The sequence below is a fragment of the Heptranchias perlo genome, chromosome 34, assembly GCF_035084215.1.
Source record: "Heptranchias perlo isolate sHepPer1 chromosome 34, sHepPer1.hap1, whole genome shotgun sequence".
NCBI lineage: Eukaryota > Metazoa > Chordata > Chondrichthyes > Hexanchiformes > Hexanchidae > Heptranchias > Heptranchias perlo.
The window spans coordinates 28,117,145-28,144,468 of NC_090358.1; the positions used below are offsets into that span (position 1 = coordinate 28,117,145).

General features: G+C 46.1%; 1 protein-coding gene across 1 annotated transcript in view; it reads right to left on the reverse strand.

Annotated features, from left to right (window-relative positions):
• Positions 1-27,324, reverse strand: part of adamts17 (ADAM metallopeptidase with thrombospondin type 1 motif, 17) — a 547,852-nt gene that overhangs the window by 131,032 nt on the left and 389,496 nt on the right. Inside the window, exon 16 of the mRNA XM_067971641.1 lies at positions 8,713-8,793. Coding sequence (XP_067827742.1) covers positions 8,713-8,793 — 81 coding nt within the window. The remainder of the gene's footprint in view (positions 1-8,712; positions 8,794-27,324) is intronic.

The window sequence follows — 27,324 nt, forward strand, 5'->3', positions numbered from 1 at the left end:
CACCGGGACTCGGTGCTATACTCTCCCCTTTGCTTGCTCTGCAGCAAGAGCAGGTAAAGGATTGCTGCAAACACACAATCACAATCTGTAAACTTGACCTCATTCAAAACTCTGCTGCCCGTATCCTAACTCGCACCAAGTTCCGTTCTCCCATCATCCTTGTGCTCGCTGACCTACATTGGCTCCTGGTCTGGGAATGCCTCGATTTTAAAATTCTCATCCTTGTTTTCAAATCCCTCCATGGCCTCGCCCCTCCCTAGCTCTGTAACCTCCTCCAGCCCAATAACCATCCGAGATCTCTGCGCTCCTTCAACTCTGGCCTCTTGCGCATCCCCGATTTTCATCGCTTCACCATTGGCGACTGTGCCTTCAGCTGTCTAGGCCCTAAGCTCTGGAATTCCCTCCCTAAACCTCTCCACCTCTCTCTCCTCCTTTAAGACGCTCCTTAAAACCTACCTCTATGACCAAGCTTTTGGCCACCTGACCTAATATCTCCTTATGTGGCTCGGTGTCGAATTTTGTTTGATAATCACTCTTGTGAAGTGTCTCAGGATGTTTTACTCTGTTAAAGGCGCTATATAAATGCAAGTTTTTGTTGTTAGGAAGCAGGGTTACCCCAGCCTCTTTACCGCAAGTGAAAGTACTCAGTTAAAACAGAACTAACTCACTGAGCTATCAGCTAGGTCACCCGTTTCTCTGTCTGTGTGAAAGCACCTTATCTCCAATTGGCAACTGCAGTATTGAAATCAGAATCTCACTGTGTGAGGAATCGCAGACAGACTGCCATCCCGACACTTCATGGGTTTTTAAAAACTTCATTCTCAGGTTGTGGGTGTCGCTGGTAAGGCCGGTATTTATCGCCCATCCCAGGTTTAATACAACTGAGTGGCTTGCTAGGACATTTCAGAGGGCAGTTAAGAGACAACCACATTGGTGTGGGACTGGAGTCACATACAGGCCAGGCTGGGTAAGGCTTCCTGGTTTCCTTCCCGTAAAGGAATATTTATCCCTCAACTAACACCTAAAAACAGATTATCTGGCCATTATCATATTGTTGTTTGTGGGATCTTGCTGTGCGCAGATTGGCTGTCACGTTTCCCTACATTACGATAGTGACTACACTTCAAAAATTCGCTGTAAAGTGCTTTGGGCCGTCCTGAGGTCGTGATAGGTGCTATCTAAATGCAAGTCTTTCTTTCTTTAAAGGACGTTAGTGAACTGGTTGGTTGTTGAAGCATTCCTGAGACTGGCTGCTGAGCATGGCATTGGTTGGGGTTGAGACCATCTTTCGAAGAGCTGGTGGGTGAGTAAAGGATGGATTTACTGAGTATATTTTTGGCGGGATGGAAAATCGTGCCCACTGTTTCCCGACATGTGCAGCTGGCAGGCAAGGTTTGCCGTCTGCAGATCACACTCAGAAAATCGACCCTCCAGTCTCCAACGAACTTCTGGTACTCAACTTACTCTTCCTGATTGCTGGTAGGTGTGGCATTCCAAAAACCTTTCGCGAGTTTCCCGTAAAACTTATGGTGCAAAGCTGTTGGCCGTGTTGTAGGATTTTTATTCCATGTATCAGTCAGGTTTAAAGAATATATCTGACAGCTGGCAGCCATGTGTGTGCTGATTGTACACACAGAGGCTACGTGTGTCCTTTAAGCTATTGTTTCCTGGTTAGTACTCGCTCATCGAACACTGCTTCACCGTGTACGGTTTTGATCCCACAACGGCACACTGCAGAACAGTTGTTTTGGTAATAAAACCGGTAAAGTTATTTGTACTCGTTAAATATGAAGGGGGGATTTTACGCGCCTGTGCTTCTGGCAAGGAACCTCGCTCATCAGCAGTGCCTGTTCGACATTCAGTCACACACAGTCTACCATTGTCCAACATGAGAAGGTTAAAGGGAGATTTAATAGAGGTGTTCAAAATTATGAAGGGTTTTGATAGAATAGATAGGGGAGAAACTTTCTACTGGCAGAAGGGTCGGTAACCAGAGGACACAGATTTAAAATAATTGGCAAAAAAGCCGGGGGGAGAGGAGGAGAATTTTTTTTACGCAGCGAGTTGTTAGGATCTGGAATGTACTGCCTGAAAGGGTGGAGGAAGCAGATTCAATAATAACTTTCAAAAGGGAATTAGATAAATACTTGAAAAGGAAAAATTTACAGGGCTCTGGGGAAGGAGCATGGGTGTGGGACTAATTGGATAGCTCTTTCAAAGAGCCGGCACAGGCACGATGGGTCGAATGGCCTCCATCTGTGCAGTATGATTCTACACAGCCAAACACTAGTGAATATTTAAATAACGTGGCCTCCAAGTGGTAACGTGGAACTGTATAATTGCCGTTTAAATATATTTAAGAAAGTAGTTTAAACTGATGTATCTGGGGTTGAAATTCCTCTCTGTGTATAACTCGTACGTTAAATGAGCACTAACTGTTTTGCACTAACTCCTTACCCACTCTCCGGAACATGTGATTTTCAGCACAGCGACATTTGCAAGATGGGATTCGTTACAATGCACAGCCCATGGATGAGCTAATCAGCATGCAGCTCTATTAATGCCACAGAGTCACTCATTAATGAGCTAAAGAGAAGTTAAATGGTTCAGGTAATCCGACTGGGCAAGAATTAAATGACTGCGATACAGCAAAGTGAACAGGGCTCTCTGGGCTCCTCGGGCAGAGTGAGGAGCAGCCAGTTGCCCTTCAGAGGGACAAAGGGCACAAACCACCAAACACAAGGTGTGCCAGGCAGGGAAGGAAACACCCATTAAACCTAGGAAGTACATTTAAATAGGAGTAATATTGGCCCAGAGTTTGCTGTAGCAGGGCAACGGACGGTGCTCACCGTTAGTTAGACTCGCCCTCGCACGTTTAATCTCCATGATATTTTGCATTGGAAGTTGCTGGAAGTGGGAGATGGAAACGGCGCCATGCCCTCTACAGGGCATCTGGGATCTGTGTGAACAGGGCAAGCAACTGGGTATCTCCTAAACCAATCAGATTGAAGGACTGTGAAATTAATAGTGCAAGGACTGAGCAGGAAGTATAAATTACAGTGGGTGATTTCAATGTCAAGTCAGGTAAAGAAAGAGAATTAAAGAGAGGGAAAGAAAGATTGGATTAAGAGAGAGAAAAAAGAGACAGAAAGGAAAAGTAAAAAAAAATGTTAATTTAAAATTGTATTTTTTTTAAATCTCCAACAATTAAAACCTGAAGGATTGAGACTCCACACTTGTAATAGTTATTTTCCGTGCCAGAGAGGTTGACTGGCAGTAATTAACATTTATCACATCGTTAATAGGGTACTTAGACTGAAATGGACAAGTCTTAACTTTCTGTGGTGAGTTTAGTTAGCATCTACCGTGCAAATACAGGCACTTCAGGCCGTTCAATGCATTTCAATGGTGAGGCAGACAGAGAGATGCTGTTTTCGCAAAGCTAATGGCGGCATGGTGCATCTCAGACAGCAACTTCTGGATTTCCGCGTTTAACCGTGTATCTGCCTAATCCTCGCCTGAAGATGCTGTAGCATTTCCGCATAAATAACGGTGAGTGCCATTAGCTTCACCGTTAATTTGACAGCAAACTCTGGGCCTATATATACATCTATATAGACAATAGCTGTAGTAATAAATATATTTCATTACCTGTATTAATTATATATATTTCAATAGATGCACTAATATATAAGTAATACATTTCTGTAACTGTTCTAATATATATTTCAATAATTTTACTCACATATATACGCCTGATTTTCATCCCATTGATTTCAATGGAATTAGGAATCAGGCAGGTTTTATAATGGGAAGGCAATCTCCTCTGCCAGTGAAGGTGCAAATAACTCCCACTCTGCAGTGAGTCATGTACAAGAAGATCCCAAACAATGGCTTAAATTCCTAATCTCATACTTGAGTATAAACGTCAAACAGAAATGGTGTTTTCATGGGCAGGAGTCATGTTTCCATGGCTCAGTTTCTTAAAGCAGTTCAATGCTTTCATCAGGTAAAATGAGTTGCGATATATGAACATTTAATGAATTTATGGAAACAAATATCTGTTCAGTTTTGTACTTCTGATGAATTATTCATTTCGGAAAGGGAGTGTCACAGTAAACGGCGACCAAACTCTCAGTTTCCCCCAGCACAGACTCACTTCAACATCAATTAGCTACTTGAAAAGGCTGAGATCCGTATATAAACAGATCAATGCGGACCTGTGCATGTGATTGAATAGCAAAACAAACATGATTTTCATTCACCTCAAGTATTTAATTCTGTAAAAGGAAGCGACTGTGAAGCAAGCCCGATGAGATCTGCTCGAAGATCAGCCGAGATTGGCCCTCGGGCCTCATTGCCATGAAACTGGAGAGCTGGAGGCACCAATCGGGTGTCCTAATCCAGCTCACCGGCTGGGCCCAGAGCAAGATTGTCAGGCTCGGGCACCGGGAGTGGCCCTCAGATAGGTCCTGGGATGGAGAGAGAGACATTGGGCCGGGGGTGGGGGGAGGGTGAGTGTGGGCCATGGGTGGGGGGGAGGGGTGAGTGTGGGCTGTGGGGGGGGAGGGGTGAGTGTGGGCTGTGTGGGGGGAGGGGTGAGTGTGGGCTGTGTGGGGGGGGGCAGTGTGGGCTGTGTGGGGGGGAAGGGGTGAGTGTGGGCTGTGTTGGGGGGAAGGGGTGAGTTTGGGCTGTGTTGGGGGGAAGGGGTGAGTGTGAGATGTGTGGGGGGAGGGGGGAGTGTGGGCTGTGGAGGGGGGGCAGTGTGGGGGGAGGGGTGAGTGTGGGCTGTGGGGGGGGAGGGGTGAGTGTGGGCTGTGGGGGAGGGGTGAGTGTGGGCCGTGGGGGGGGAGGGGTGAGTGTGGGCTGTGGGGGAGGGTGAGTGTGGGCCGTGGGGGGGGGGGTGAGTGTGGGCTGTGGGGGGAGGGGTGAGTGTGGGCTGTGGGGGAGGGGTGAGTGTGGGCCGTGGGGGAGGGGTGAGTGTGGGCTGTGTGGGGGGTTTGGGTGGGGGGGGGAGTGTGGGCTGTGGGGGAGGGGTGAGTGTGGGCCGTAGGGGGGAGGGGTGAGTGTGTGCTGTGGGGGAGGGGTGAGTGTGTGCTGTGGGGGAGGGGTGAGTGTGGGCTGTGTGGGGGGAGGGGTGAGTGTGGGCTGTGGGGGGGGAGGGGTGAGTGTGGGCTGTGGGGGGGGAGGGGTGAGTGTGGGCTGTGGGGGAGGGGTGAGTGTGGGCTGTTGGGAGGGGGGGAGTGTGGGCCAGCAATATTGCTCTTGCTTGTCCTGGCTTCACATGCAGGTAAGATAAAAAACCGTTTGCTTACTTTGCCTTCGGGTTTTTGACCTTTTCGGAGAGGGGTCCTTAAACACAGGCCCCTCATTAGCATACTCAAGGGGTCTAACGCCTGTTTAAGGTAGCCGCTAGGTGCGCCTGAATATCGTTCGAGGCAATATAGTGTTGGACATATTTCAGGCGCCCCTTGGAGAGTGGGACGTAGCCCCTGAAATTGGACCTTTTCCCCCTGTTCCGTTCCTGAAGTACGGGTGAAACCAAGTCCAATTTCTCCACCAGGGTGTGTCGAATAAGAAGCATAAGAAATAGGAGCAGGAGTAGGCCATATGGCCCCTCAATCCTGCTCCACCATTCAACCAGATCATGGCTGATCTTCAACCTCAACTCCACTTTCCTGCCGATCCCCATATCCCCTTGATTCCCCTAGAGTCCAAAAATCTATCGATCTCAGTCTTGAATATACTCAACGGCTGAGCATCCACAGCCCTCTGGGGTAAAGAATTCCAAATATTCTCAACCCTCTGAGTGAAGAAAATCCTCCTCATCTCAGTCTTAAATGTCTGACCCCTTATCCTGAGACTATGCCCCCTAGTTCTAGACTCTCCAGCCAGGGGAAACAACCTCTCAGCATCTACCCTGTCAAGCCCCCTCAGAATCTTATATGTTTCAATGAGATCACCTCTCATTCTTCTAAACTCCAGAGAGTATAGGCCCATTCTACTCAATCTCTCCTCACAGGACAACCCTCTCATCCCAGGAATCATTCTCCTGCATTTTGCAGCTCACCTGACCTGCTGTAACTCTGCCCCAAGCAGCTGGTAACAAAGAGCCTTTTAGCTTGCTGACAACATTTTTAGTTCGAAAATATTCTAAAAACAACCAAATGAAAATAAAACCATATTGCAAGAATAAATGCCGTGTTCTTTGATTCACACAGCTTTTATTTCACAGGCTCTGTAGTTTTCATAGATTTGCAACACAGGAGGAGGCCATTCGGCCCATTGTGCCTGTCCTGGTGATAGCTCTTCAACTGGCGCTGTCTACTCTCAGCCTATTTTCCGTTTTTTTCCCCCAAATCCTTCTGTATTTGTCCTTTTCAAATGATTCTACAATTCCACTTTAAATGATGGTATTGGGGTCGATGATAAGACCAAGGTACAGCAGCAGCGGGACTCTTGTGCATGGGGTGCAGGCCGCATACTCACCCATAACCCATCATGTGAGGTCAGCTCATTTAAATATTTGGATAGCACACAACGCATGAGGTACAGGGCCTGATCCAACGATAGGCGTTACCTTTCCTTTCTGCAATTTTCACTGTTTGGTTGAACAAAGCAACGACTTGGATCAAGTGTAAGAACATAACAGCCGTGGCTCAGTGGGTAGCACTCTGGCTTCTGAGTCAGAAGGTTGTGGATTTAAATTCCACCACAGGAATTGAGCACATAATCTGGGCTGACACTCCAGAGCAGTACTGAGGGAGTGCTGCACTGTCGGAGGCACTAACTTTTGGATGAGACGTTAAACCGAGGCCCCGTCTGCCACCTCAGGTGGACGTAAAAGATCCCATGGCACTATTTCAAAGAGGAACATGGACATTCTCCCCAGTGTCCTGGCCAATATTTATCCCTCTACCAACATCATTAAAAACAGATTATCTGGTCATTATCACTTTGCTGTTTGTGGGACCTTGCTGTGCTCAAATTGTCTGCTGCGTTTCCTACATTACAACAGTGACTACACTTCAAAAAGTACTTCATTGGCTGTAAAGTGCTTTGGGACATCCTGAGGTCGTGAAAGGTGCTATATAAATGCAAATTCTTTTTTTCGTTAATGAGTAAAGGCCAATCTGCCCATTGCAGCTCATTCCTCTTACACAGTAACTGTCCCATCATGGAAACCAATTGGAATAATATCAATGTAATCATAAAAATCTTCCAAGGAAATGATTGAAAAAAACTTCCCCCAAATTACTGTCACATACAGAGAAGCTGAAAATGTCAGACAATCACAATTATGAACAGCAGAACGACAGCATCACATGCAACAGGTGAAGGGAAAATAGAAGATGGCTCAATGTGACCAGGAGTAACAGTGCTGACTGACTGTCAGAAATACACTGTCACATGGTGATAATTAGATAGCTCCTTCGAAGAGCCGGCACAGGCACGATGGGCCGAATGGCCTCCTCCTGTACTGTACCTACTATAATACTGTGACATTCCTGATTTCTGTTTACAGATAAGTGGATTTAACTTTGTCAATGAACAAAGGGAATAAAAGCAAGAATAAACCAACAACAGCTTGCATTTATATAGCGCCTGTAACATAGTAAAACGATAAGACAGATAAAACATTAGGGCAGATTCTCCTGATCCTGTACTTGGATGTAACGAATCAACTGGGTGCAGAGCACAGAGGATCCCACTCCAGAAACAGCCCAAGCATGATTCTCTGCCCATGAATTTAAATGGACGAGAAATCAGGTGAGGTCTGTTACTGGCCGGGTCCTCCCCACCCTGGTTTTCCGCTACATGTTCCACTCTGGTGCTAATGGAATTCAATCCGGAGAAGTGTGAGGTAATGCATTTGGGGAGGGCAAACAAGGCAGGGAATACACAATAAATGGGACGATACTGAGAGGTGTAGAGGAACAAAGGGACCTTGGAGTGCATGTCCACAGATCCCTGAAGGTAGCGGAACAGGTAGATAAGGTGGTTAAGAAGGCATATGGGATACTTTCCTTTATTAGCCGAGGCATAGAATATAAGAGCAGGGAGGTTATGCTAGAACTGTATAAAACGCTATTTAGGCCACAGCTTGAATACTGTGTTCAGTTCTGGTCACCACATTACAGGAAAGATGTGAATGCACTAGAGAGGGTACAGAGGAGATTTACAAGGATGAGGAAAGATTGGATAGGCTTGGGTTGCTTTCTCTGAAACAGAGGAGGCTGAGGGGAGATTTAATTGAGGAGTATAAAATTATGAGGGGCCTAGATAGAGTGGTTAGGAAGGACCTATTTCCCTTAGCAGAGAGGTAAATAACCAGGGGGTATAGATTTAAAGTAATTGGTAGAAGGATTAGAGGGGAGTTGAGGAGAACTTTTTTCACCCAGAGGGTGGTGGGGGTCTGGAACTCACTGCCTGAAAGGGTGGTAGAGGCAGAAACCCTCATCGCATTTAAAAAACTACTTGGATGTGCACCTGAAGTCCTGTAACCTACAAGGCTATGAAAGTGGGATTAGGCTGGGTAGCTCTTTTTTGGCTGGTACAGAAACGATGGGCCAAATGACCTCCTTCTGTGCCATAAATTTCTATGATTCTACTTTACACCCAAGTACATTAAGAGTGAAATCTGCCCCGGCAGGTCTAGTTTCTTTGGCAAACACAACTACAAAAAGATGGCAGCGAGTCATCGTTAATTACCCAGGAAACTGTGGGCTGGTCTGTCCTCTACCACTCGGATTCTCCTCGCTCCGACAGGGATCACAGTGGCTTCTACGTAACCTGAGGCAACAAAGGTTAAATAATCAGGAGGGTCCAGCAAGAATGGCATTCAGCAGCTTTCTTTCCAAGGTCTCAATCCAGGAATCACGTAAAGAATGAACACAGTCTAAACCACATAAAGAAACTACACGCGATGCCTGGTTTGGATGCTAACCAATTATACAGGCTGAGTCTGAAGAATGGTGGGACTCTTTTGAAATATACAATTAGATGTCATGCTGAGAAGCTACTGGTTGGCAGGAATGAGCTGTTAGCCAAAGAGAATTTTCAGCACAACCACAGTCAGTGGGTCCTTCAGACACTCAGTAAAGCTAGTTTTACCAGGCTCTAATATACATGGTTGATTTCAGCTCGCTCAAGGATCGTATTTCAGAAGGTATCACTGTTCTTAACGGGACTTAATCGGTTCCTCAATTCTGGTTAATCTGTTCTCAGGATGTGGGTGTCACTGTCAAGATCGGCATTTATTGCCCATCTTTCGTTGCCCTGAGAAGATGGTGTTGGGCTTTCTCTGTGAACCGCTGCAGACCTTGAGGTGATGATGGTGTTAGGTGGGGAATTCTTGTGTAAATGGAGTGAGGAGGGGAGAAAAATTTTGACAGGGTGCATTTCACAACTTGCTATTACCTCATTTTTTCAAAAAAAAGCAGAAGTGTTTCGTTGTTTACATTTTATGCAAGTATCATTCATAAAAATATCAATATAAAAATTACATTTCACTTCAAATTCATCTTAGTGCCCATCCAGATGACAACAACTGGAAGTGTAACTTTGCCTCAAAAGTTAACAGCCTTTCTATTCATTGTTGCAATTTCCACATCTTTGCTATGTTGATGATCAGATACCGTATTGATTTCAGGAGTTAATACTGTTTGGATGCACAAAGGAGAAACCCAGGGATGTTATCACTGCTCACTCACCAGGGTCACATTCAATCATCAGCCATGGCTCAGTGACAGCATTCTCACCTCTGAGTCAGTAGGTTATAGGTTCAAGCCCCACTCCAGAGACTTGAGCCCATAATCTTGACTGACACTCCAGTGCAGTACTGTCGGAGATGCTGTTTCTCAGATGAGACCTAAAACCGAGGCCCTGCCATCTCAGGTGGATGTAAACAAGACAACGGCCCTATTTTGAAGAAGATGTAGGAGTTCTCCTAGAGTCCTGACCAATTATTTCTCCCTCAACCAACATCATTAAAACAAGTTATCTGGTCATTCATCACATTGCTGTTTGTGGGATCTTGCTGTGCACAAATTAGTTGCTGGGTTTCCTGAATTACAACAGTGACTACACTTCAGAAGTACTTAATTGGCTGTAAAACGCATTGGGATGTCCTGAGGACGTGAAAGGCGCTATATAAATGCAAGTACATTCATTCTTCCTGGAAGCTTGACGCTAACGCTTACAGAAATATGAGGGAGTGGGGCTAAATTGTTCTTAAAATGTTGTCTTTTTCTCAAATGACTATTGACCAAAAATTAAGTTCACAGTGTACTTTATCAACTGTAGCTGAGGGAGGTGTTTCTGAAGCACAGCCAATATAAAGGTAGTTTTTAGGAACTGGAAAAATGCGATTGAATTCTCCTTTAATGTTTGCCTAAGTTTGACAAGGAATCCCAAGATTGCATTCTGAAAGATCATCATTATTTTTGCTTCGGATCCAATATTACTTTGGACGACAGATAATTCCTAAAGCTTTCAGTGAATTGGCTTATAGTAGCCATGAGTAATAGTTCTTTACACCCTCCCTCCCCCATTGCCTCTTCCAACTCTCCCTCGGCAGCCTTCCATCCCCTTCCGAGTCCTGCAATCCCCTGACTCTGCCCATCTGTACATTGTCTCTCCCTCTGCTCCACTGTCGGTGGCAGAGCCTTCAGTTGTCTCAACACTACTCTCTGGAAGTCCCTCTCTCATGCCCTCTGCCTCGCTATCTCCCTCTCTGTAAAAGCCTTCTCAAGACAAACTTCTTGGATCAAGTATCACAGACACCTCTCCTACCCCTGCCACAAATGCTTGGCTTCCACTCTCCTGCTCTGTGAAGTGCCTTGGGCTGTTTTTTCCACGTTGAGAGGCTCTGATTTAGAGCTGCAATGCATAATCCACCATTTCAAAATTTAAAAAATCATCAAAAAATTGCATTTGTCATTTGATAGAAAATATTAGGCAGATAAGGAAGACGAATGTAATGTAAACTTCTCCATCATCTGCCGCCCACAGAGAACTACCAGACTGAACTAAGCCGGCCAAAGTGACTGACATCACTTTCTGGATAAACGTAAGGAGGCCGTTCTGTGTGTGGTCTTGAGACAGTTCATCATCGACATTTCCTAGTGCAAAGAACAGCACTGATTTAATACTGGATAGTTTGTATGTTGTCTATTCAAGCTAAACAATTTACATAGAATTACATAGAGTGTACAGCATAGCAACAGGCCATTCGGCCCAACTGGTCCATGCTGGCATTTATGCTCCACACGAGCCTCCTCCCACTCCTCTTCATCTAATCCTATCAGCATAACCTTCTATTCCTTTCTCCCTCATGAGTTTATCTAGCTTCCCTTTAAATGCATCTATGCTATTCACCTCAACTACTCCTTGTGATAGCACATTCCACATTCTAACCATTCTTTGGGAAAAGAAGTTTCTCCTGAATTCCCTAATGGATTTATTAGTGACTATCTTATATTTATTCCCTAGTTTTGAACTCCTCCACAAGCAGAAACATTTTATCTACGTCTACCTGATCAAACCCTTTCATGATTTTAAAGACCTCTATTATTATTTATTATCAGATCTGAGTCTTTCAGAACCTGAGAGAAATCCAACCAATCTTTATCCAGCATCCAATCCTCGCGGACCCTTGGCGGTCCTGCGCACTACTCATGTTCCATGTACTCCCTGCGTCCTGTCATCAATTCTAGATACTAAACTAAAACTAAATATGCAAAGCAAACCAGGAATATGTGCAAAGTTCATCAAATTCTTATCTTCCCCTCCAGGGAATGAAGTACACGCTGACATGTAGCAAGCTGAAACAGCCCCAGGAATATTTCACAAGGTTTACTGAACTCTACATTGGCCCAGAAATTGCCTAGAAAACAACGGTGAGCTCAACAGCTTTCCCCGTTGCTAGTGGCGAAATGGCGGAGCAACTTCCAGCGTTCACACATGTACAGTGAAACGTGAAAATCCGGAACTTGCTCCTTCTGGTTTGCCGGCGATATGACAGCTTCGAATTAAAGGTATATCGCACACTGCAATTGGAGAAATCATTGAACCAGCGCCAACTTGCTCATCTGCTCAGCTGTAAAGTAACTAATATTGTCACAAAACAGGTACACTTAAAAATACCAGATCTAAACTAAGTTTTAACATAAGTCTTAATGACTGCCAAACAGCTAAAAATTAACTTTTAAAAATGTAGAGTCTCATTACTCCTTATTTTAATAGTTTTTGGTCATTAAAACATTTTTCTTTAAAAATTAGAACAATTTTTTTTTACTTTTCCCTTCTGTCTCTTATTTAATCGATTATTTCTTACCCTCTCTTTTTTTGCTCTCTATAACTGTTTTCACAAATGATTGTAATGTTGTACCTTTCATTCCTAGATTTAACATTCCAGCTTGCAGAGACTCTTCGCAGCTTGTCAAAAATGCTGCAATCTGATTGCTCGAGGGGAGAGAGCGATCCTCTCGCTTCTCCAATGGGTCCTAGCTTCCCTGGAATTAATGTTGGGCTCTTATCCTATTAGAGGACGTGCACCCAGTAAAGACCACGGTAAGTTAGTGGGTTAATATAAAACTATGGAGCGGCGAACCACCAGCAATTTCTGGGCTATTTTGCGCTGCTTTAGTCCTTGAGCACTGCTTTAAATATACATCTTGCTGCGGGGTGAATTGACCGATGCTGCACCCCAAGGGAGTGGGGATCTCACTCAAGACGGGTGGGTCACAGATAGGTCCCTTAGCATTATAGAACCGATTCTGCAACTTGTGCCCCTCCCTACTGAGGGTCGAAGCAGAATCAATGAAATTACACTCGTTTTGGTCATTTCTGCCACAGCCATTTGCGCTTATGTAGCACCTTACATAATGTGTCAAGATCCTTTACAAAAAGGACGTGGGGAAGAAGCGGCACCAAATGGGAGTTGGGAGAACAAGGTGGAGGGACAGACACTGAGTATGAGTTAGGAGAAGAGGTGGGGGAGATAACCAAAGGTGTGACTGAAGAGGTAAGTTTTGAGGCTGGAGAGAGGTTGCGATGGGGAGGGGTTCAGGTGGGGACTCCAGAGCACTGGGCTGTAATTGAGGGGGCGATTTTAATGTATTCGGGAACTAGTCGAGGTGGGTGAAGGTGGGTGATAGGTAAGTGGGATTAAAACGGGATAAGGTGTAGGTGAACGAGATTGGAATTTATTAAGGATGAAGTTCAGGAAGCCTACAAGGAGACCATTTAAGAAATCAAACGAAGTGACGAACATGTGGATGAGGGTTTTAACAGCATTGTGAGGAAGGTATCGATGGAGGTGGGCAATGTTACAAAGGTGGAACAGATGGTCTTGGTGATGGTTAGGATATTGGGTTTGTTGGAGCTCAGCTCAGAGTCAAAGAGAACATTGGGGTTACCGGCTGTCAGGTTCAGCCTCAGTAAAGAGGTGGGGAGGCAGATGGAATTGGTCGAGTGTGTGGAGTTTCTGGTGGAAGGCAAATGGGGTAGTTTTGCTTTGCCAATGTTCAGCGGAGCTGGACCACAGAGGAGAGATGGTGGAGGAGGATGGGGTGGTGAACTGTGCTGAATGTGGCAGAAAGGCCAAGGAGGGATAATGAGTTGTGGTTGAAACCACAAAGAATGTCGCTGGTGACTTTGGCTAGCACCATCTCTATAGGCAGGATGAAAGATTGATGGGATTTGAACAGGGATTGGTGGAGGGATGAGCTCAGAGCTGAGTGTAAATTGGACCAAAGGAGAGTTCTTGCAATGCTTGTCTTGCAAAACAAATAACTTCAGGTCATTAACACTGCTCCCATTTTTTCGGTCAGTGAGCGCTGGTAATGGTTCTGCTGCTGCCATTTACAGCTAAGCTGATTAATCTTTTGTTTCTTAACCTATCCCATTACCACCTTCCTTGCCTCGCACCATCATCCCTTTTGTCATTTAATCACTCCTGTCCTCCACCCTATCACAGACCTTCCCTTTTGTTCTTTCCTCACCTTCCTTCTTTCCCTGGCTCTGTACTTGCTTAAAAACTTTAACTCTTTTAACATCTTCCAGTTCTGAAGAAAGGTCTTCGACCTGAAACGTTAACTCTGTTTCTTTCCCCACAGATCCTGCCTCACTTGCTGAGCTTCTCCAGCATCTTCTGTTTTTATTTCAGGTTTCCAGCATCCGCAGTATTTTGTTTTTGAAAACAAATCTACTGTCCGGTGAGAGATAGTCACAGACATTCAATTAAAATCAGAAGTTGGTTTTTATTGAGAAAGAAAGAGAGAAAGAAAAAAAGAAAAAGAAAAGAAGTTTGGTTTTCATGATCTCAGGATATTCCAAACACGGCAGCCAATTTGTGCACAGCAAGGTCCCACAGCAATGAGATAATGATTATGCGATCTGTTTTTCTGGTGTCGGTAAAGTGATAAATATTGGCCAGGACACTGGAAGAACACACATGTGTTTCTTCAAGCAGTGCAATGTGCTCTTTTATATCCACCTCAACAGGCAGATGGGGCCTCAGTTTAATGGCTTACTCAAAAGAGGGATCCTCTAACAAAGTAGCCCTCCCTCAGTACTGCACTGATGTGTCTAGATTATGTACTCAAGTCCCTGGAGTGTGGCTTGAATCTACCACGTTCTAACTCAGAGGCGAAAGTGCTACCACTGAGCCAAGAACAAATAGAAAAAAAACACTGTTGAGAGGGTGACTGGTGCTCCTCGGCCTCCATCGGTGCTCCTCTGTAACCCACCACTTGTTTGGTGACTCATCCATTAACTTTCCTCCCTCTGCGTGGGGTCTCACCAGGCCTCTCAGTGGTAGCACTCTCGCTCCCGAGTCAGAAGGTCGTGGGTTCAAGCTCCATTCCAGAGACGAGAAGTGTGACGCATCAGTGCAGTACTGAGGGAGTGCCGTACTGTCGAAGGTGCCGTCTTTCAGATGAGACATTAAACTGAGGCCGCGTCTGCCCTCTCAGGTGGACGTAAAAGACCCCACGGCACTATTTAAAAAGAGCGGGGAGTTTTCCCAGCATTCATCTCTTAACCAACAACCAGGTTATCTGGTCATTATCACATTGCTGTTTGTGGGGCCTTGCTGCTCGCAAATTGGCTGTCGCGCTTCCTACATTACAACAGCGACCCCACTTAAAAATTACTTAATTGTCTGTAAAGCACTTTGGGACGTCCTGAAGCTGTGAAAGGCATGATATAAAAGCAAGTTCTGTCTCTCTTTCTCTCTGCGCATGGAGACGTGGCTGAGATCTGGAACTGAACAGATGGAGGACTGCAGCAGTGTGTCTCTGTGCACTGTGCCAGCTGGAAAATATCATCATCTTAAATTATTAGGATTGGAAGTCACATAAATACAAGTGAAAGCTTTCCACTTATGCACGTAATGGATGAAAAGTCAAGGCAGCATGTGTGATCTCCTAATATGTGCGGAGAATTTACCTGACAGCTCACCTGGGATCAAAGCACCTGTGAAAGAGGCCTCCTTAAAATAAAGTTTGAATAAAATTCAACAAAACATTGTGAAGTTATTGAGGCGTTACAGGATGTTAAAGCAGTCTAACAGCTCAGCTGAGAGGAAGCAACGAAGAATCACTTGGTAATTTGGATGAAAATCTAAAAGTAAGTTATGGTGATCAACCATTTCACATTGATCCGCGAATGTAGACGGTTCAAAGCAAACCACCTTTAGAAAGAGGCCTTGTGACTACTGAGAGAATTAAAGCACACGTATATATACCGTGAAGTTGTGAGGTATAATTATTGATCTGATGGTGCTTCTTGCAGCAAGGTGTTTGCTTCAGTGCCCCAGAGGAGAGGTCGGTAGAGGTGGCATTTCAAAATTAAAATCTAAACTCATCTTCTGTTCTCCTGAGAAATAAAATCCTTATTTAAGATCTCAAAGGGGTGAAACTGGTCTTCAACCGAAGCATGAGACAAGCTCGAGACGGATCAGCAGCCCGATTCACAATGCGCTCGGTTTACTTTCCCACTGACTTCAACGTAAAAGAAAATCGAGTGCAGTGTAAAAATGAGCTGCTGATTCACTATCACAGTATACTAGGTTTGCACACTATTGCTGAAAACCAATTTCACTCCCCAAGAGTTTGATGAGAGGCTTTCGACTGTCAAGTCGGATGGACACACGAGAAAGAATTTTCCACTTTTACAGATGGGCGTCAGATGCACGTGCCGCGCCCGAATATCTAGGATACTGGCATCCCGGGATCTGCACGTCGGGAATGCTCACCGCCGACCCCACTGGAGTATCTGGGGTCAGCCTGAGTTCCCCTAATTGACAATTTGCTGGCGGGGCATCTTGGGAGTTCAGCAGAGTGAGGGCGGCTTTATGACCCCGACCAAAGTGAGAAATTTTAAAGGGTCCATTGATCCCCTTCTGAAAGGGTCCAACCAGCCCGAAAGGCTGGTGAAGTTCTTTGACGGGGGTCCAGACCAAGACACAGATCTGGATCCCCAGGTTGTGCTCCATTTCCACCAGCTGGGAGGCCAGTAGGCCACCTTTCACTCTGTGTTTCAGCAGCTCAGTGGATCCCAGGCTGAGGCCAAGGAAACTCCTAAGAACATAAGGAATAGGAGCAGGAGTAGGCCACACGGCCCCTCGAGCCTGCTCCGCCATTCAATCAGGTCATGGCTGATCTTCAACCTCAACTCCACTTTCCTGCCCGATCCCCATATCCCTTGATTCCCCTAGAGTCCAAAAATCTATCAATCTCAGTCTTGAATATACTCAACGACTAAGCACCCACAGCCCTCTGGGGTAGAGAATTCCAAAGATTCACAAGAAATTCCTCCTCATCTCAGTCCTAAATCTCCGACCCCTTTATCTTGACACTTTGTCCCCTAGTTCTAGACTCTCCAGCCAGGGGAAACAGCCTCTCAGCATCAACCCTGTCAAGCCCCCTCAGAATCTTATATGTTTCAATGAGATCACCTCTCATTCTTCTAAACTCCAGAGAGAATAGACAAATTCTACTCAATCTCTCCTCATCCCAGGAATCAATATAGTGAACCTTCACTGCACCACCTTCAAGGCAAATATATCCTTCCTTGGATAAGGAGACCAAAACTCCACACAGCCCACTCCCCGGCCACACCCTCTCTGACAGAGGTCTCACCCCAAACGCATCTTCATGGATGCTCACAGTGGAGGCTAGGAGCCTTCTGTATTTGGCTGCTGCCTGAAATCGAGGGGCTTTCTGCCACACTTGCCCCGACTTAGAGCAGGATTGCCCCGGAAGACCCATGGATCTTTGGGGAATTGCTTCCACTCTGTTGAAAGGATGCTCCGTGTCTAATTAGTTTCACATCCTCTGAAGTGTTCTGAATTTATTCAAGCAACAAATCAGTATTCAAGGGCAGAGAGTTGGTGGATACAATTCAGGATACCTCACAAAGGCCGATTCATAGAAACATAGAGCGGTTACATCACTGAAGGAGGCCCGTTGAGCCCGTGCCGGCTCTCTTCAGGAGCAATCCAGCTGGTACCAGTCCCCCGCCCTTTACCCGTAGCCCTGCAAATTTTTCCACTTCAAATACTTATCCAGTTCCCTTTTGAAGGCCATGATTGAATCTGCCTCCACCACCCCCTCAGGCAGTGCGTTCCAGATCATAACCACTCGCTGTGTAAAAATGTTTTTCCTCATGTCGCCTTTGGTTCTCTTGCCAATCACATTAAATCTGTGTCCTTTGGTTCATGACCCTTCCGCCAGTTGGAACAGTTTCTGTGTTTCTACTCTGTCCAGACCCCTCATGATTTTGAACACCTCGATCAAATCTCCTCTCAACCTTCTCTGCTCTAAGGAGAACAATCCCAGCTTCTCCAGCCTATCCACTGAAGTCCTTCATCCCTGGAACCATTCCAGTAAATCTTTTCTGCACCTCTCTAAGGCCTTCACGTCCTTCCTAAAGTGCGGTGCCCAGAATTGGACACAATACTCCAGCTGTGGCCGAACCAGTGTTTTATAAAGGTTCAACATAACTTCCTTGCTTTTGTACTCTATGCCTCTATTTATAAAGCCCAGGATCCCGTATGCTTTTTTAACCAATTTCTCAACCTGCCCTGCCATCTTCAACGATTTGTGCACATATACCCCCGGATCTCCCTGTTCCTGCACCCCCTTTAGAATTGTATCCTTTAATTTGTATTGTCTCTCCTCATCCTTCCTACCAAAATGTATCATGTCGCGCTTCTCTGCGTTAAATTTCATCTGCCACGTGTCCGCCCATTCCACCAGCCTGTCTATATCCTCTTGAAGTTTATCACTACCCTCCTCACTGTTCACTACCCTGCCAAGCTTTGTGCCATCTGCAAATTTTGAAATTGTGCCCTGTACACCCAAGTCCAAGTCATTAATATATATCAAGAAAAGCAGTGGTCCTAATACCGACCCCTGGGGGACACCACTGTACACCTCCCTCCAGTCCAAAAAACAACCAATCACCAATACTCTCTGTTTCATGTCTCTTAGCCAATTTCGTATCCATGCTGCCACTGCCCCTTTTATTCCATGGGTTTGAACTTTGCGGACAAGCCTATTATGTTGCACTTTAACAAACGCCTTCTGGAAGTCCATATACACAACATCAAACGCATTGCCCTCATCGACCCCCTCTGTTATCTCATCAAAAAACTCAATCAAGTTAGTTAAACACAATTTGCCTTTAACAAATCCGTTATGGCTTTTCTTAATTAATCTACACTTGTCCAAGTGACTGTTAATTTTGTCCCGGATTATTGTTTCAAAAAGTTTCCCCACCACCGAGGTTAAACTGACTGCCGGTTTTATCCTTACACCCTTTTTTGCAATTCTCCAGTCGTCTGGCACCATCCCCGTATCGAAGGAGAATTGGGAGATTATGGCCAGTACCTCTGCAATTTCCACCCTTACTTCCCTCAACAACCTAGGGTGCATCTCATTGGACCTGGTGACTTATCTATTTTAAGTACAGCCAGCCTTTCTAGTACCTCCTCTTTATCAACTTTTAGCCCATTCAGTACCTCAACTATCTCCTCTTTTACTGTGACTTTGGCAGCATCTTCTTCCTTGGTAAAGACAGATGTAAAGTACTGATTTAGTATCTCAGCCATGCCCTCTGCCTCCATGTGTAGATCTCCTTTTTGGTTCCTGATCGGCCCCACTCCTCCTCTTACTACCCGTTTACTATTTATATGCTTATAGAAGACTTTTGGATTCCCTTTTTATGTTGGCCGCCAGTCTATTCTCACACTCTCTCTTTGCCCCTCTTATTTCCTTTTTCACTTCCCCTCTGAACTTTCTATATTCAGCCTGGTTCTCACTTATATTATCAACCTGACATCTGTCATAAACCCACTTTCTCTTACTCTTGCTTCATCTTACTCTCTATCTCTTTCGTCATCCAGGGAGCTCTGGTTTTGGTTGCCCAGCCTTTACCCCTTGTGGGAAAGTACCTAGACTGTATCCAAACCATTTCCTCTTTAAAGGCCGCCCAATGTTCGATTACAGTTTTGCTTGCTAATCTTTGATTCCAATTTATCCGGGCCAGATCCATTCTCAACCCACTGAAATTGGCCCTCCTCTAATTGAGTATTTGTACTCTAGATTGCTCCTTGTCCTTTTCCATTACAAATCTAAACCTATGATCGCTGTTCCCTAAATGTTCCCCCATTGACACTTGACCCACCTCATTCCCCAGAACCAGATCCAGCAATGCCCCCTTTCTCATTGGGCCAGAAAAGTACTGATCAAGAAAGTTCTCCGGAACACACTTCAAAAATTCTTCCCCCCTCTGCCCTTTACACCAATACTATCCCAGTCTGTATTAGGATAATTGAAGTCCTCCATTATTACTACTCTATAGTTCTTACACCTCTCTGTAATTTCACTGCAAATTTGCTCCTCTATCTCCTTCCAACTAGTTTGTAGCCTGTAGAATACACCCAGTAGTGTAATGGCACCTCTACTGTTTCTTAACTCTAACCAAATAGATTCTGTCCTTGAATCCTCCAGGACCATCTTTTCTCTCCAGCACTGCAATATTCTCCTTAATCAATACTGCCACCCCCCCCTCCTTTTTTTCCTTCCTTATCTTTCCTGAACACCTTGAGGGAAAAATTGGATAAGGGCCGTTTTTGGTCGTGGGTAGCATGATGTGCTATCACCCCGCGCCCAATGACCCCTGCGCAGGCAGGACGCAAGTTTCGGCCGGCAGGAGAACTCACCCGCATTCAGCGTTCCATTCGGGGCCATGCATGTAGAATCAATGCAATTCGCGCCAGACAAGTGCCAGGCAATGACCATCTCCAACAAGAGAGAGTCTAACCACCTCCCCTTGACATTCAACGGCATTACCATCGCCAAATCCCCAACCATCAACATCCTGGGGGTCACCATTCATCAGAATTAACCACTATGGATATGTTCCTGAATTCGTTGCTGGGTCAAAATCCTGGAACTCCCTACCTAACAGCACTGTGGGAGAACCTTCACCACACGGACTGCAGCGCTTCAAGAAGGCGGCTCACCACCACCTTCTCAAGGGCAATTAGGGATGGGCAATAAATGCTGGCCTTGCCAGCGACGCCCACATCCCATGAACGGGTAAAAAAAAAAGCTTAAATAGCACAGAAAGAACGGCATTACCATTGTCGAATCTCCCACCATCAACATCCTGGGGGTCACCATTGACCAGAAACTTAACTGGACCAGCCATATAAATATTGTGGCTACAAGAGCAGGTCAGAGGCTGGGTATTCTGCGGCGAGTGACTCACCTCCTGACTCCCCAAAGCCTTTCCACCATCTACAAGGCACAAGTCAGGAGTGTGATGGAATACTCTCCACTTGCCTGGATGAGTGCAGCTCCAACAACACTCAAGAAGCTCGACACCATCCAGGACAAAGCAGCCCACTTGATTGGCACCCCATCCACCACCCTAAACATTCACTCCCTTCACCACCGGCGCACAGTGGCTGCAGTGTGTACCATCCACAGGATGCACTGCAGCAACTCGCCAAGGCTTCTTCAATTGCAACTCCCAAACTCGCGACCTCTACCATCGAGAAGGACAAGAGCAGCAGGCACATGGGAACAACACCACCTGCACGTTCCCCTCCAAGTCACACACCATCTCGACTTGGGAATATATCGCCGTTCCTTCATCGTCACTGGGTCAAAATCCTGGAACTCCCTTCCTAACAGCACTGTGGGAGAACCTTCACCACATGGACTGCAGCGGTTCAAGAAGGCGGCTCACCACCACTTTCTCGAGGGCAATTAGGGATGGGCAATAAATACTGGCCTTGCCTGCGACGCCCACATCCCATGAACGAATTTTTTAAAAATTCACAATTTGCAGCACCAGGGGGAGCTCAATCTCTTAAAGGGAGGATGTTTCTTAGAAATCTCTTAAAGGTAGCTGCTACCTGGTATTTGATGAAAACAACAGTCTACTGTCTGCACAGAGTCTGAACGGAGATTAGACATCACACGCGTAAAACACAGATGCAGGTCCCATCCTTATGTTTACACACTGATGAGTTATGTCAAAACATTGAATAACGGTTGCGCACCACTAAATCCCACATCCTCCAATCTGCACGCCAGACCTCACCAATCTGCCGATCTGAGTTTGTACCAGGCCTGCGAGAGTGTGTGCACCGAGGTTCTCTGCTGATGCACTAGAGACCTTGGTGCAAGAGGTGGACAGAAGGAGGGACATCCTGTATCCGCAGATGGAGGGGAGGGGAGGAACAAGAGGCCCTCCAGACATAGATCCAAAAGGCAGTGAGAGGCAGTGAGGGACAAAGTCAATGCCAGGCGCACAACATCATGAACATGGATGCAGTGCAGGAAGAAGTTCAATGCTTTGACATGAGTGGCCAAGTTGAGTGAGGTCAACTGTCAAGTGGCATCTCCTACCAACTGCACCACGCACTACACCCCCATCACCCACATACCAACAAACACTTTCCATCAGTACTCAACTCTTACAACCAGATGCTTCCTCTCACCCTTACACATTACCACTGTTCCAAGCCGCCCACCAACAACTCACAGGCCACACACACTAGCTATTCAACCATGACAGGCACATGACCCAGACGCATGTCCCACTTTCTTGCAGGAGAAGATGGCGCATATCAGGAGGCAGCAAGTGGCAGTGGCATTTAGCCTCTCGAGCCTGTTCCACCATTCAATGAGATCATGGTGGACCTGTGACCTAACTCCATATACCCGCCTTAGCCCCATGTCCCTTAATACCTTTGGTTCACAGAAATCTATCAATCTCAGATTTAACATTCACAAGTGAGCTAGCATCAACTGCCACCTGCTCAAAAAAGGGCAGGATTGGGTACTAAATATTCCTGAAGACAAGGGGCGCTAAATTGGGCCGTGTAGCGCCCGTTGTTTCAGCGCAACACGGTGTCTCTGACATCCAAGATGGTGTGTTGGATGCGCATGCACTTTTACAGCGTGACGTGCACCGAACGCCATCTTGGTATAGGAGTTTGCGCAGGCACAGATAATGAACGCTGAAATCATGTAAAGTAGGGAGAAAATGGCTTCAATCAGTGTGCAACGCTGATTTAAAGTGATAGACACCATTTTGGGACTTAATGCTCAACTCTACGTAAAGTCTTAACCCCGACCATCTGAACGTGCCTTGGAGTGCCTGGAGGACCCCCCACCAGCGCTATTTAAAGGGGCCATGCAAGATTTACAGGTTAGTGACTGGATTATTGCTTCTGGCTGCCGAGACATTTGTAACTGATTATGGAGGTCTCCTAGACTTGAATACTAGGACGTGGGAACATAGCCTAACATTTAGAGCCAGGACGTGCAGGAATGAAGTTAAGAAATGCTTCTACACGCAAAGGGTGGGACACTTTTGGAACGCTCTTCTGCAGGTGGCAGTTAATGCTAGTCCCATCTCCCCCAGAAGTGATCTCAATGCCCCAGGAATCTAAAGCCCTCCCTCCTGCACCATCTCTCCAGCCGCTCATTCATCTGCTCTATCCTCCTATTTCTATACGCACTGGCACCTGGTGTAATCCGGTAATCACTACCCTTGAGGTCCTGCTTATTAATCTCTTTCCTAGCTCCCTAGAATCAGCCTGCAGGACCTCATTCCTCTTTCTACCAATGTCGTTAGTACTTCGATGGTAGGGGGAAAAAAAACAATACTCTCCGTGCTGCATCTTAACTGGAGTGACCATCCATCCCTGCCGGAGTCAGTGCGGTCACTTAATTTTAATAATGTGATCGAGCTCCTTGAACGTTGTCCTTGTGCAGGGAGCGTTCCTGCAGCTGGTAGGCAGGGGCTGAGTAGTGCAGCAACACGTAAAGGCACAGTGTCTAATGTGGACTGGACCCTTATTGCTGTATCTAAGAAGATGTCTTCGGGACCTGTGAGAACCAAGCCCTACACAGGAGAAACCCTGGAGGTTGGCCTGGCTGAAGTGGCCGTTTTTGATGGTGAGGAGAACTGTCCAAACACAACTAACACCAGCAAGCAGGACAGGGAGAGGCACAGATGAAATAGTCATCTCTCAGGGCGATGACCCTCTTATGGGGGAGGCAGCAGACCAGTAGAGGGGCTGAGATGCTGCTGCCATTGCAGGGCTATCCCGTGAGTAAGAGAGGAATCTCTGCAGCCGAGCCATGATGTCTCCACTGAGGAGAAGCCAACAGATCTGTTCTTCCTACTGAGGTGGCACTTAGAACGAGCATGAGACCAAAGGGCAGATGAGACACGCCCTTTAAGGGCAAGAATCAGGAAACTAAACGTCAAAACATAGCTCAGCTAGAGAAATAAACTGTTGCATCTTTTTAATTTTATTCAAAGAGATATCTGAATATTGCATTGGTGGTCAATACAATGATGATTCGGCCCAGCATGTTGGCAATGGGGCTAAAAGAACCATACAACTATTAATGGGGGGTCCAAAAACAGTCTCTAGAATGGGACTTGAACTCACAACCTTCTGATTCAAAGGCAAGAGTGTTACCACTGAGCTAAGGTTGACACTATATAACTAGTGGAAACAAGTCTTTCACTACCTATCCTCTCAAAATCTTTCACAATTTTGAAAACCTCTATTCAATTTCCCCTTCATCATCTGTTTCAGTGAAAAAAGCCCCAGTTTTTAGAGCCTTTTTTCACAACTACAACAGCTCATTCCTGATATCTTTCTAATGAATCTACCCTGTGCCCTTTCAATGGCTTTAATATCCTTCCTATAGGAATGCCCAGATCTGCATGCAACGCTCCAATTGGGGCCTAACTTGTACTAAAACAACAGCAACAACTTGCATTTCTATTGCACCTTTAACATGGAGAAAGGGCCCAAGGTGCTTCACAGAGGTGTAATTAGACAAAAAGGGACGCCGAGACATAGAAGGAGATGTTAGGAGAGGTGATCAAAAGCTTGGACACAGGGTTGTAAGGAGGATCTTAAAGAAGGAAAAGGAGGTGGAGAGGCAGAGGGATTTAGAGAGGGAAGTCCAGAGCATGTGGCCTAGGTGGCTGGAGGCGCAGCCATCAATGGTGGGGCAAGGGGACAGAGCAAAGCACAAGAGTCCAGAGTTGGAGGAATGCTGAGTTCTTGGAGGGTTACAGAGCTGGAAGAGGTTACAAAGATAGGGAGGGACAAGGCCATGAAGGGATTTAAACACAAGGGTGAGAATTTTAAATTGGAGATTTTGAAGGATCGGGAACCAATGTAGGTCAGCAAGCAGAGGTGTGATGTGTGAATGGTACTTGGTACGGGATAGGACATCTGCAACAAAGTTTTTGGATGAGCTGATATTTACAGAGCATGAAGGATGGGAGGCCGGGAGGCTGGCCAGGGGAGCAATGGAACAGTTGAGTCTGGAGATGACAAAGGCATGAATGAGGGTTTCAGCAGCAGATGGGCTGAGGTGGGCGATATTACGGAGGAGGAAGTAAGTGGTCTTTGTGGTGAAATAGGACATTGAATATCAATTCCTAGCTTTGGTCATCTCCCTCCAAAACAGGTATACCGTTTTGGATACTGTTGGCGGAGATGGCTCACCAGGGGAAGGTGGCAGTGGCCAGGTTCATGGCACCGTGGCTGGCTCTGCTGCACAGGAGGGCAGGAAAAAGAGTGGCAGAGCTATAGTGATAGGGGACTCGATTGTAAGGGGAATAGACAGGCGTTTCTGCGGACGCAACCGAGACTCCAGGATGGTATGTTGCCTCCCTGGTGCAAGGGTCAAGGATGTCTCGGAGCGGCTGCAGGACATTTTGGAGGGGGAGGGTGAACAGCCAGTTGTCGTGGTGCATATAGGCACCAACGATATAGGTAAAAAACAGGATGAGGTCCTACATGCTGAATTTAGGGAGTTAGGAGTTAAACTAAAGAGTAGGACCTCAAAGGTAGTAATCTCAGGATTGCTACCAGTGCCACGGGTTAGTCAGAGTAGGAATGACAGGATAGCTAAGATGAATACGTGGCTTGAGAGATGGTGCAAGAGGGAGGGATTCAAATTCCTGGGCCATTGGAACCGGTTCTGGGGGAGGTGGGACCAGTACAAATTGGACGGTCTGCATCTGGGCAGGACTGGAACCAATGTCCTAGGGGGAGTGTTTGCTAGTGCTGTTGGGGAGGGTTTAAACTAATGTGGCAGGGGGATGGGAACCGATGCAGGAAGTCAGTGGGAAATAAAGTGGTGACAGAAACAAAAGGCAGTAAGGGAGAGTGTACAGAACATGACCGGACAGATGGTCTGAGAAAGCAGGGCAAAGACCAAGGGAAGACTAGATTAAACTGCATTTATTTCAATGCAAGAAGTCTGATGGGCAAGGCAGATGAACTCAGGGCATGGATGGGTACATGGGACTGGGATGTTATAGCTATTACTGAAACATGGCTAAGGGAGGGGCAGGACTGGCAGCTCAATGTTCCAGGGTACAGATGCTATAGGAAAGATAGAGCAGGAGGTAAGAGAGGAGGGGGAGTTGCGTTCTTGATTAGGGAGAACATCACGGCAGTAGTGAGAGGGGATATATCCGAGGGTTCGCCCACTGAGTCCATATGGGTAGAACTGAAAAATAAGAAGGGAGAGATCACTTTGATAGGATTGTACTACAGACCCCCAAATAGTCAACGGGAAATTGAGGAGCAAATATGTAAGGAGATTACAGACAGCTGCAAGAAAAATAGGGTGGTAATAGTAGGGGACTTTAACTTTCCCAACATTGACTGGGACAGCCATAGCATTAGGGGCTTGGATGGAGAGAAATTTGTTGAGTGTATTCAGGAGGAATTTCTCATTCAGTATGTGGATGGCCCGACTAGAGAGGGGGCAAAACTTGACCTCCTCTTGGGAAATAAGGAAGGGCAGGTGACAGAAGTGTTAGTGAGGGATCACTTTGGGACCAGTGATCATAATTCCATTAGTTTTAAGATAGCTATGGAGAAGGATAGGTCTGGCCCAAAAGTTAAAATTCTAAATTGGGGAAAGGCCAATTTTGATGGTATTAGACAGGAACTTTCAGAAGTTGATTGGGAGAGTCTGTTGGCAGGCAAAGGGACGTCTGGTAAGTGGGAGGCTTTCAAAAGTGTGTTAACCAGGGTTCAGTGTAAGCACATTCCTTATAAAGTGAAGGGCAAGGCTGGTAGAAGTAGGGAACCTTGGATGACTCGGGAGATTGAGGCACTAGTCAAAAATAAGAAGGAGGCATATGACATGCATAGGCAGCTGGGATCAAGTGGATCCCTTGAAGAGTATAGAGATTGCCGGAGTAGAGTTAAGAGAGAAATCAGGAGGGCAAAAAGGGGATATGAGATTGCTTTGGCAGATCAGGCAAAGGTGAATCCAAAGAGCTTCTACAAATACATAAAGGGCAAAAGGGTAACAAGGGAGAGAGTAGGGCCTCTTAAGGATCAACAAGGTCATCTATGTGCGGAACCACAAGAGATGGGTGAGATCCTGAATGAATATTTCACATCGGTATTTACGGTTGAGAAAGGCATGGATGTTAGGGAACTTGGGGAAATAAATAGTGATGTCTTGAGGAGTGTACATATTACAGAGAGGGAGGTGCTGGAAGTCTTAACGCGCATCAAGGTAGATAAATCTCCGGGACCTGATGAAATGTATCCCAGGACGTTATGGGAGGTTAGGGAGGAAATTGCGGGTCCCCTAGCAGAGATATTTGAATCATCCACCGCTACAGGTGAGGTGCCTGAAGATTGGAGGGTAGCAAATGTTGTGCCTTTGTTTAAGAAGGGCGGCAGGGAAAAGCCTGGGAACTACAGACCAGTGAGCCTGACATCTGTAGTGG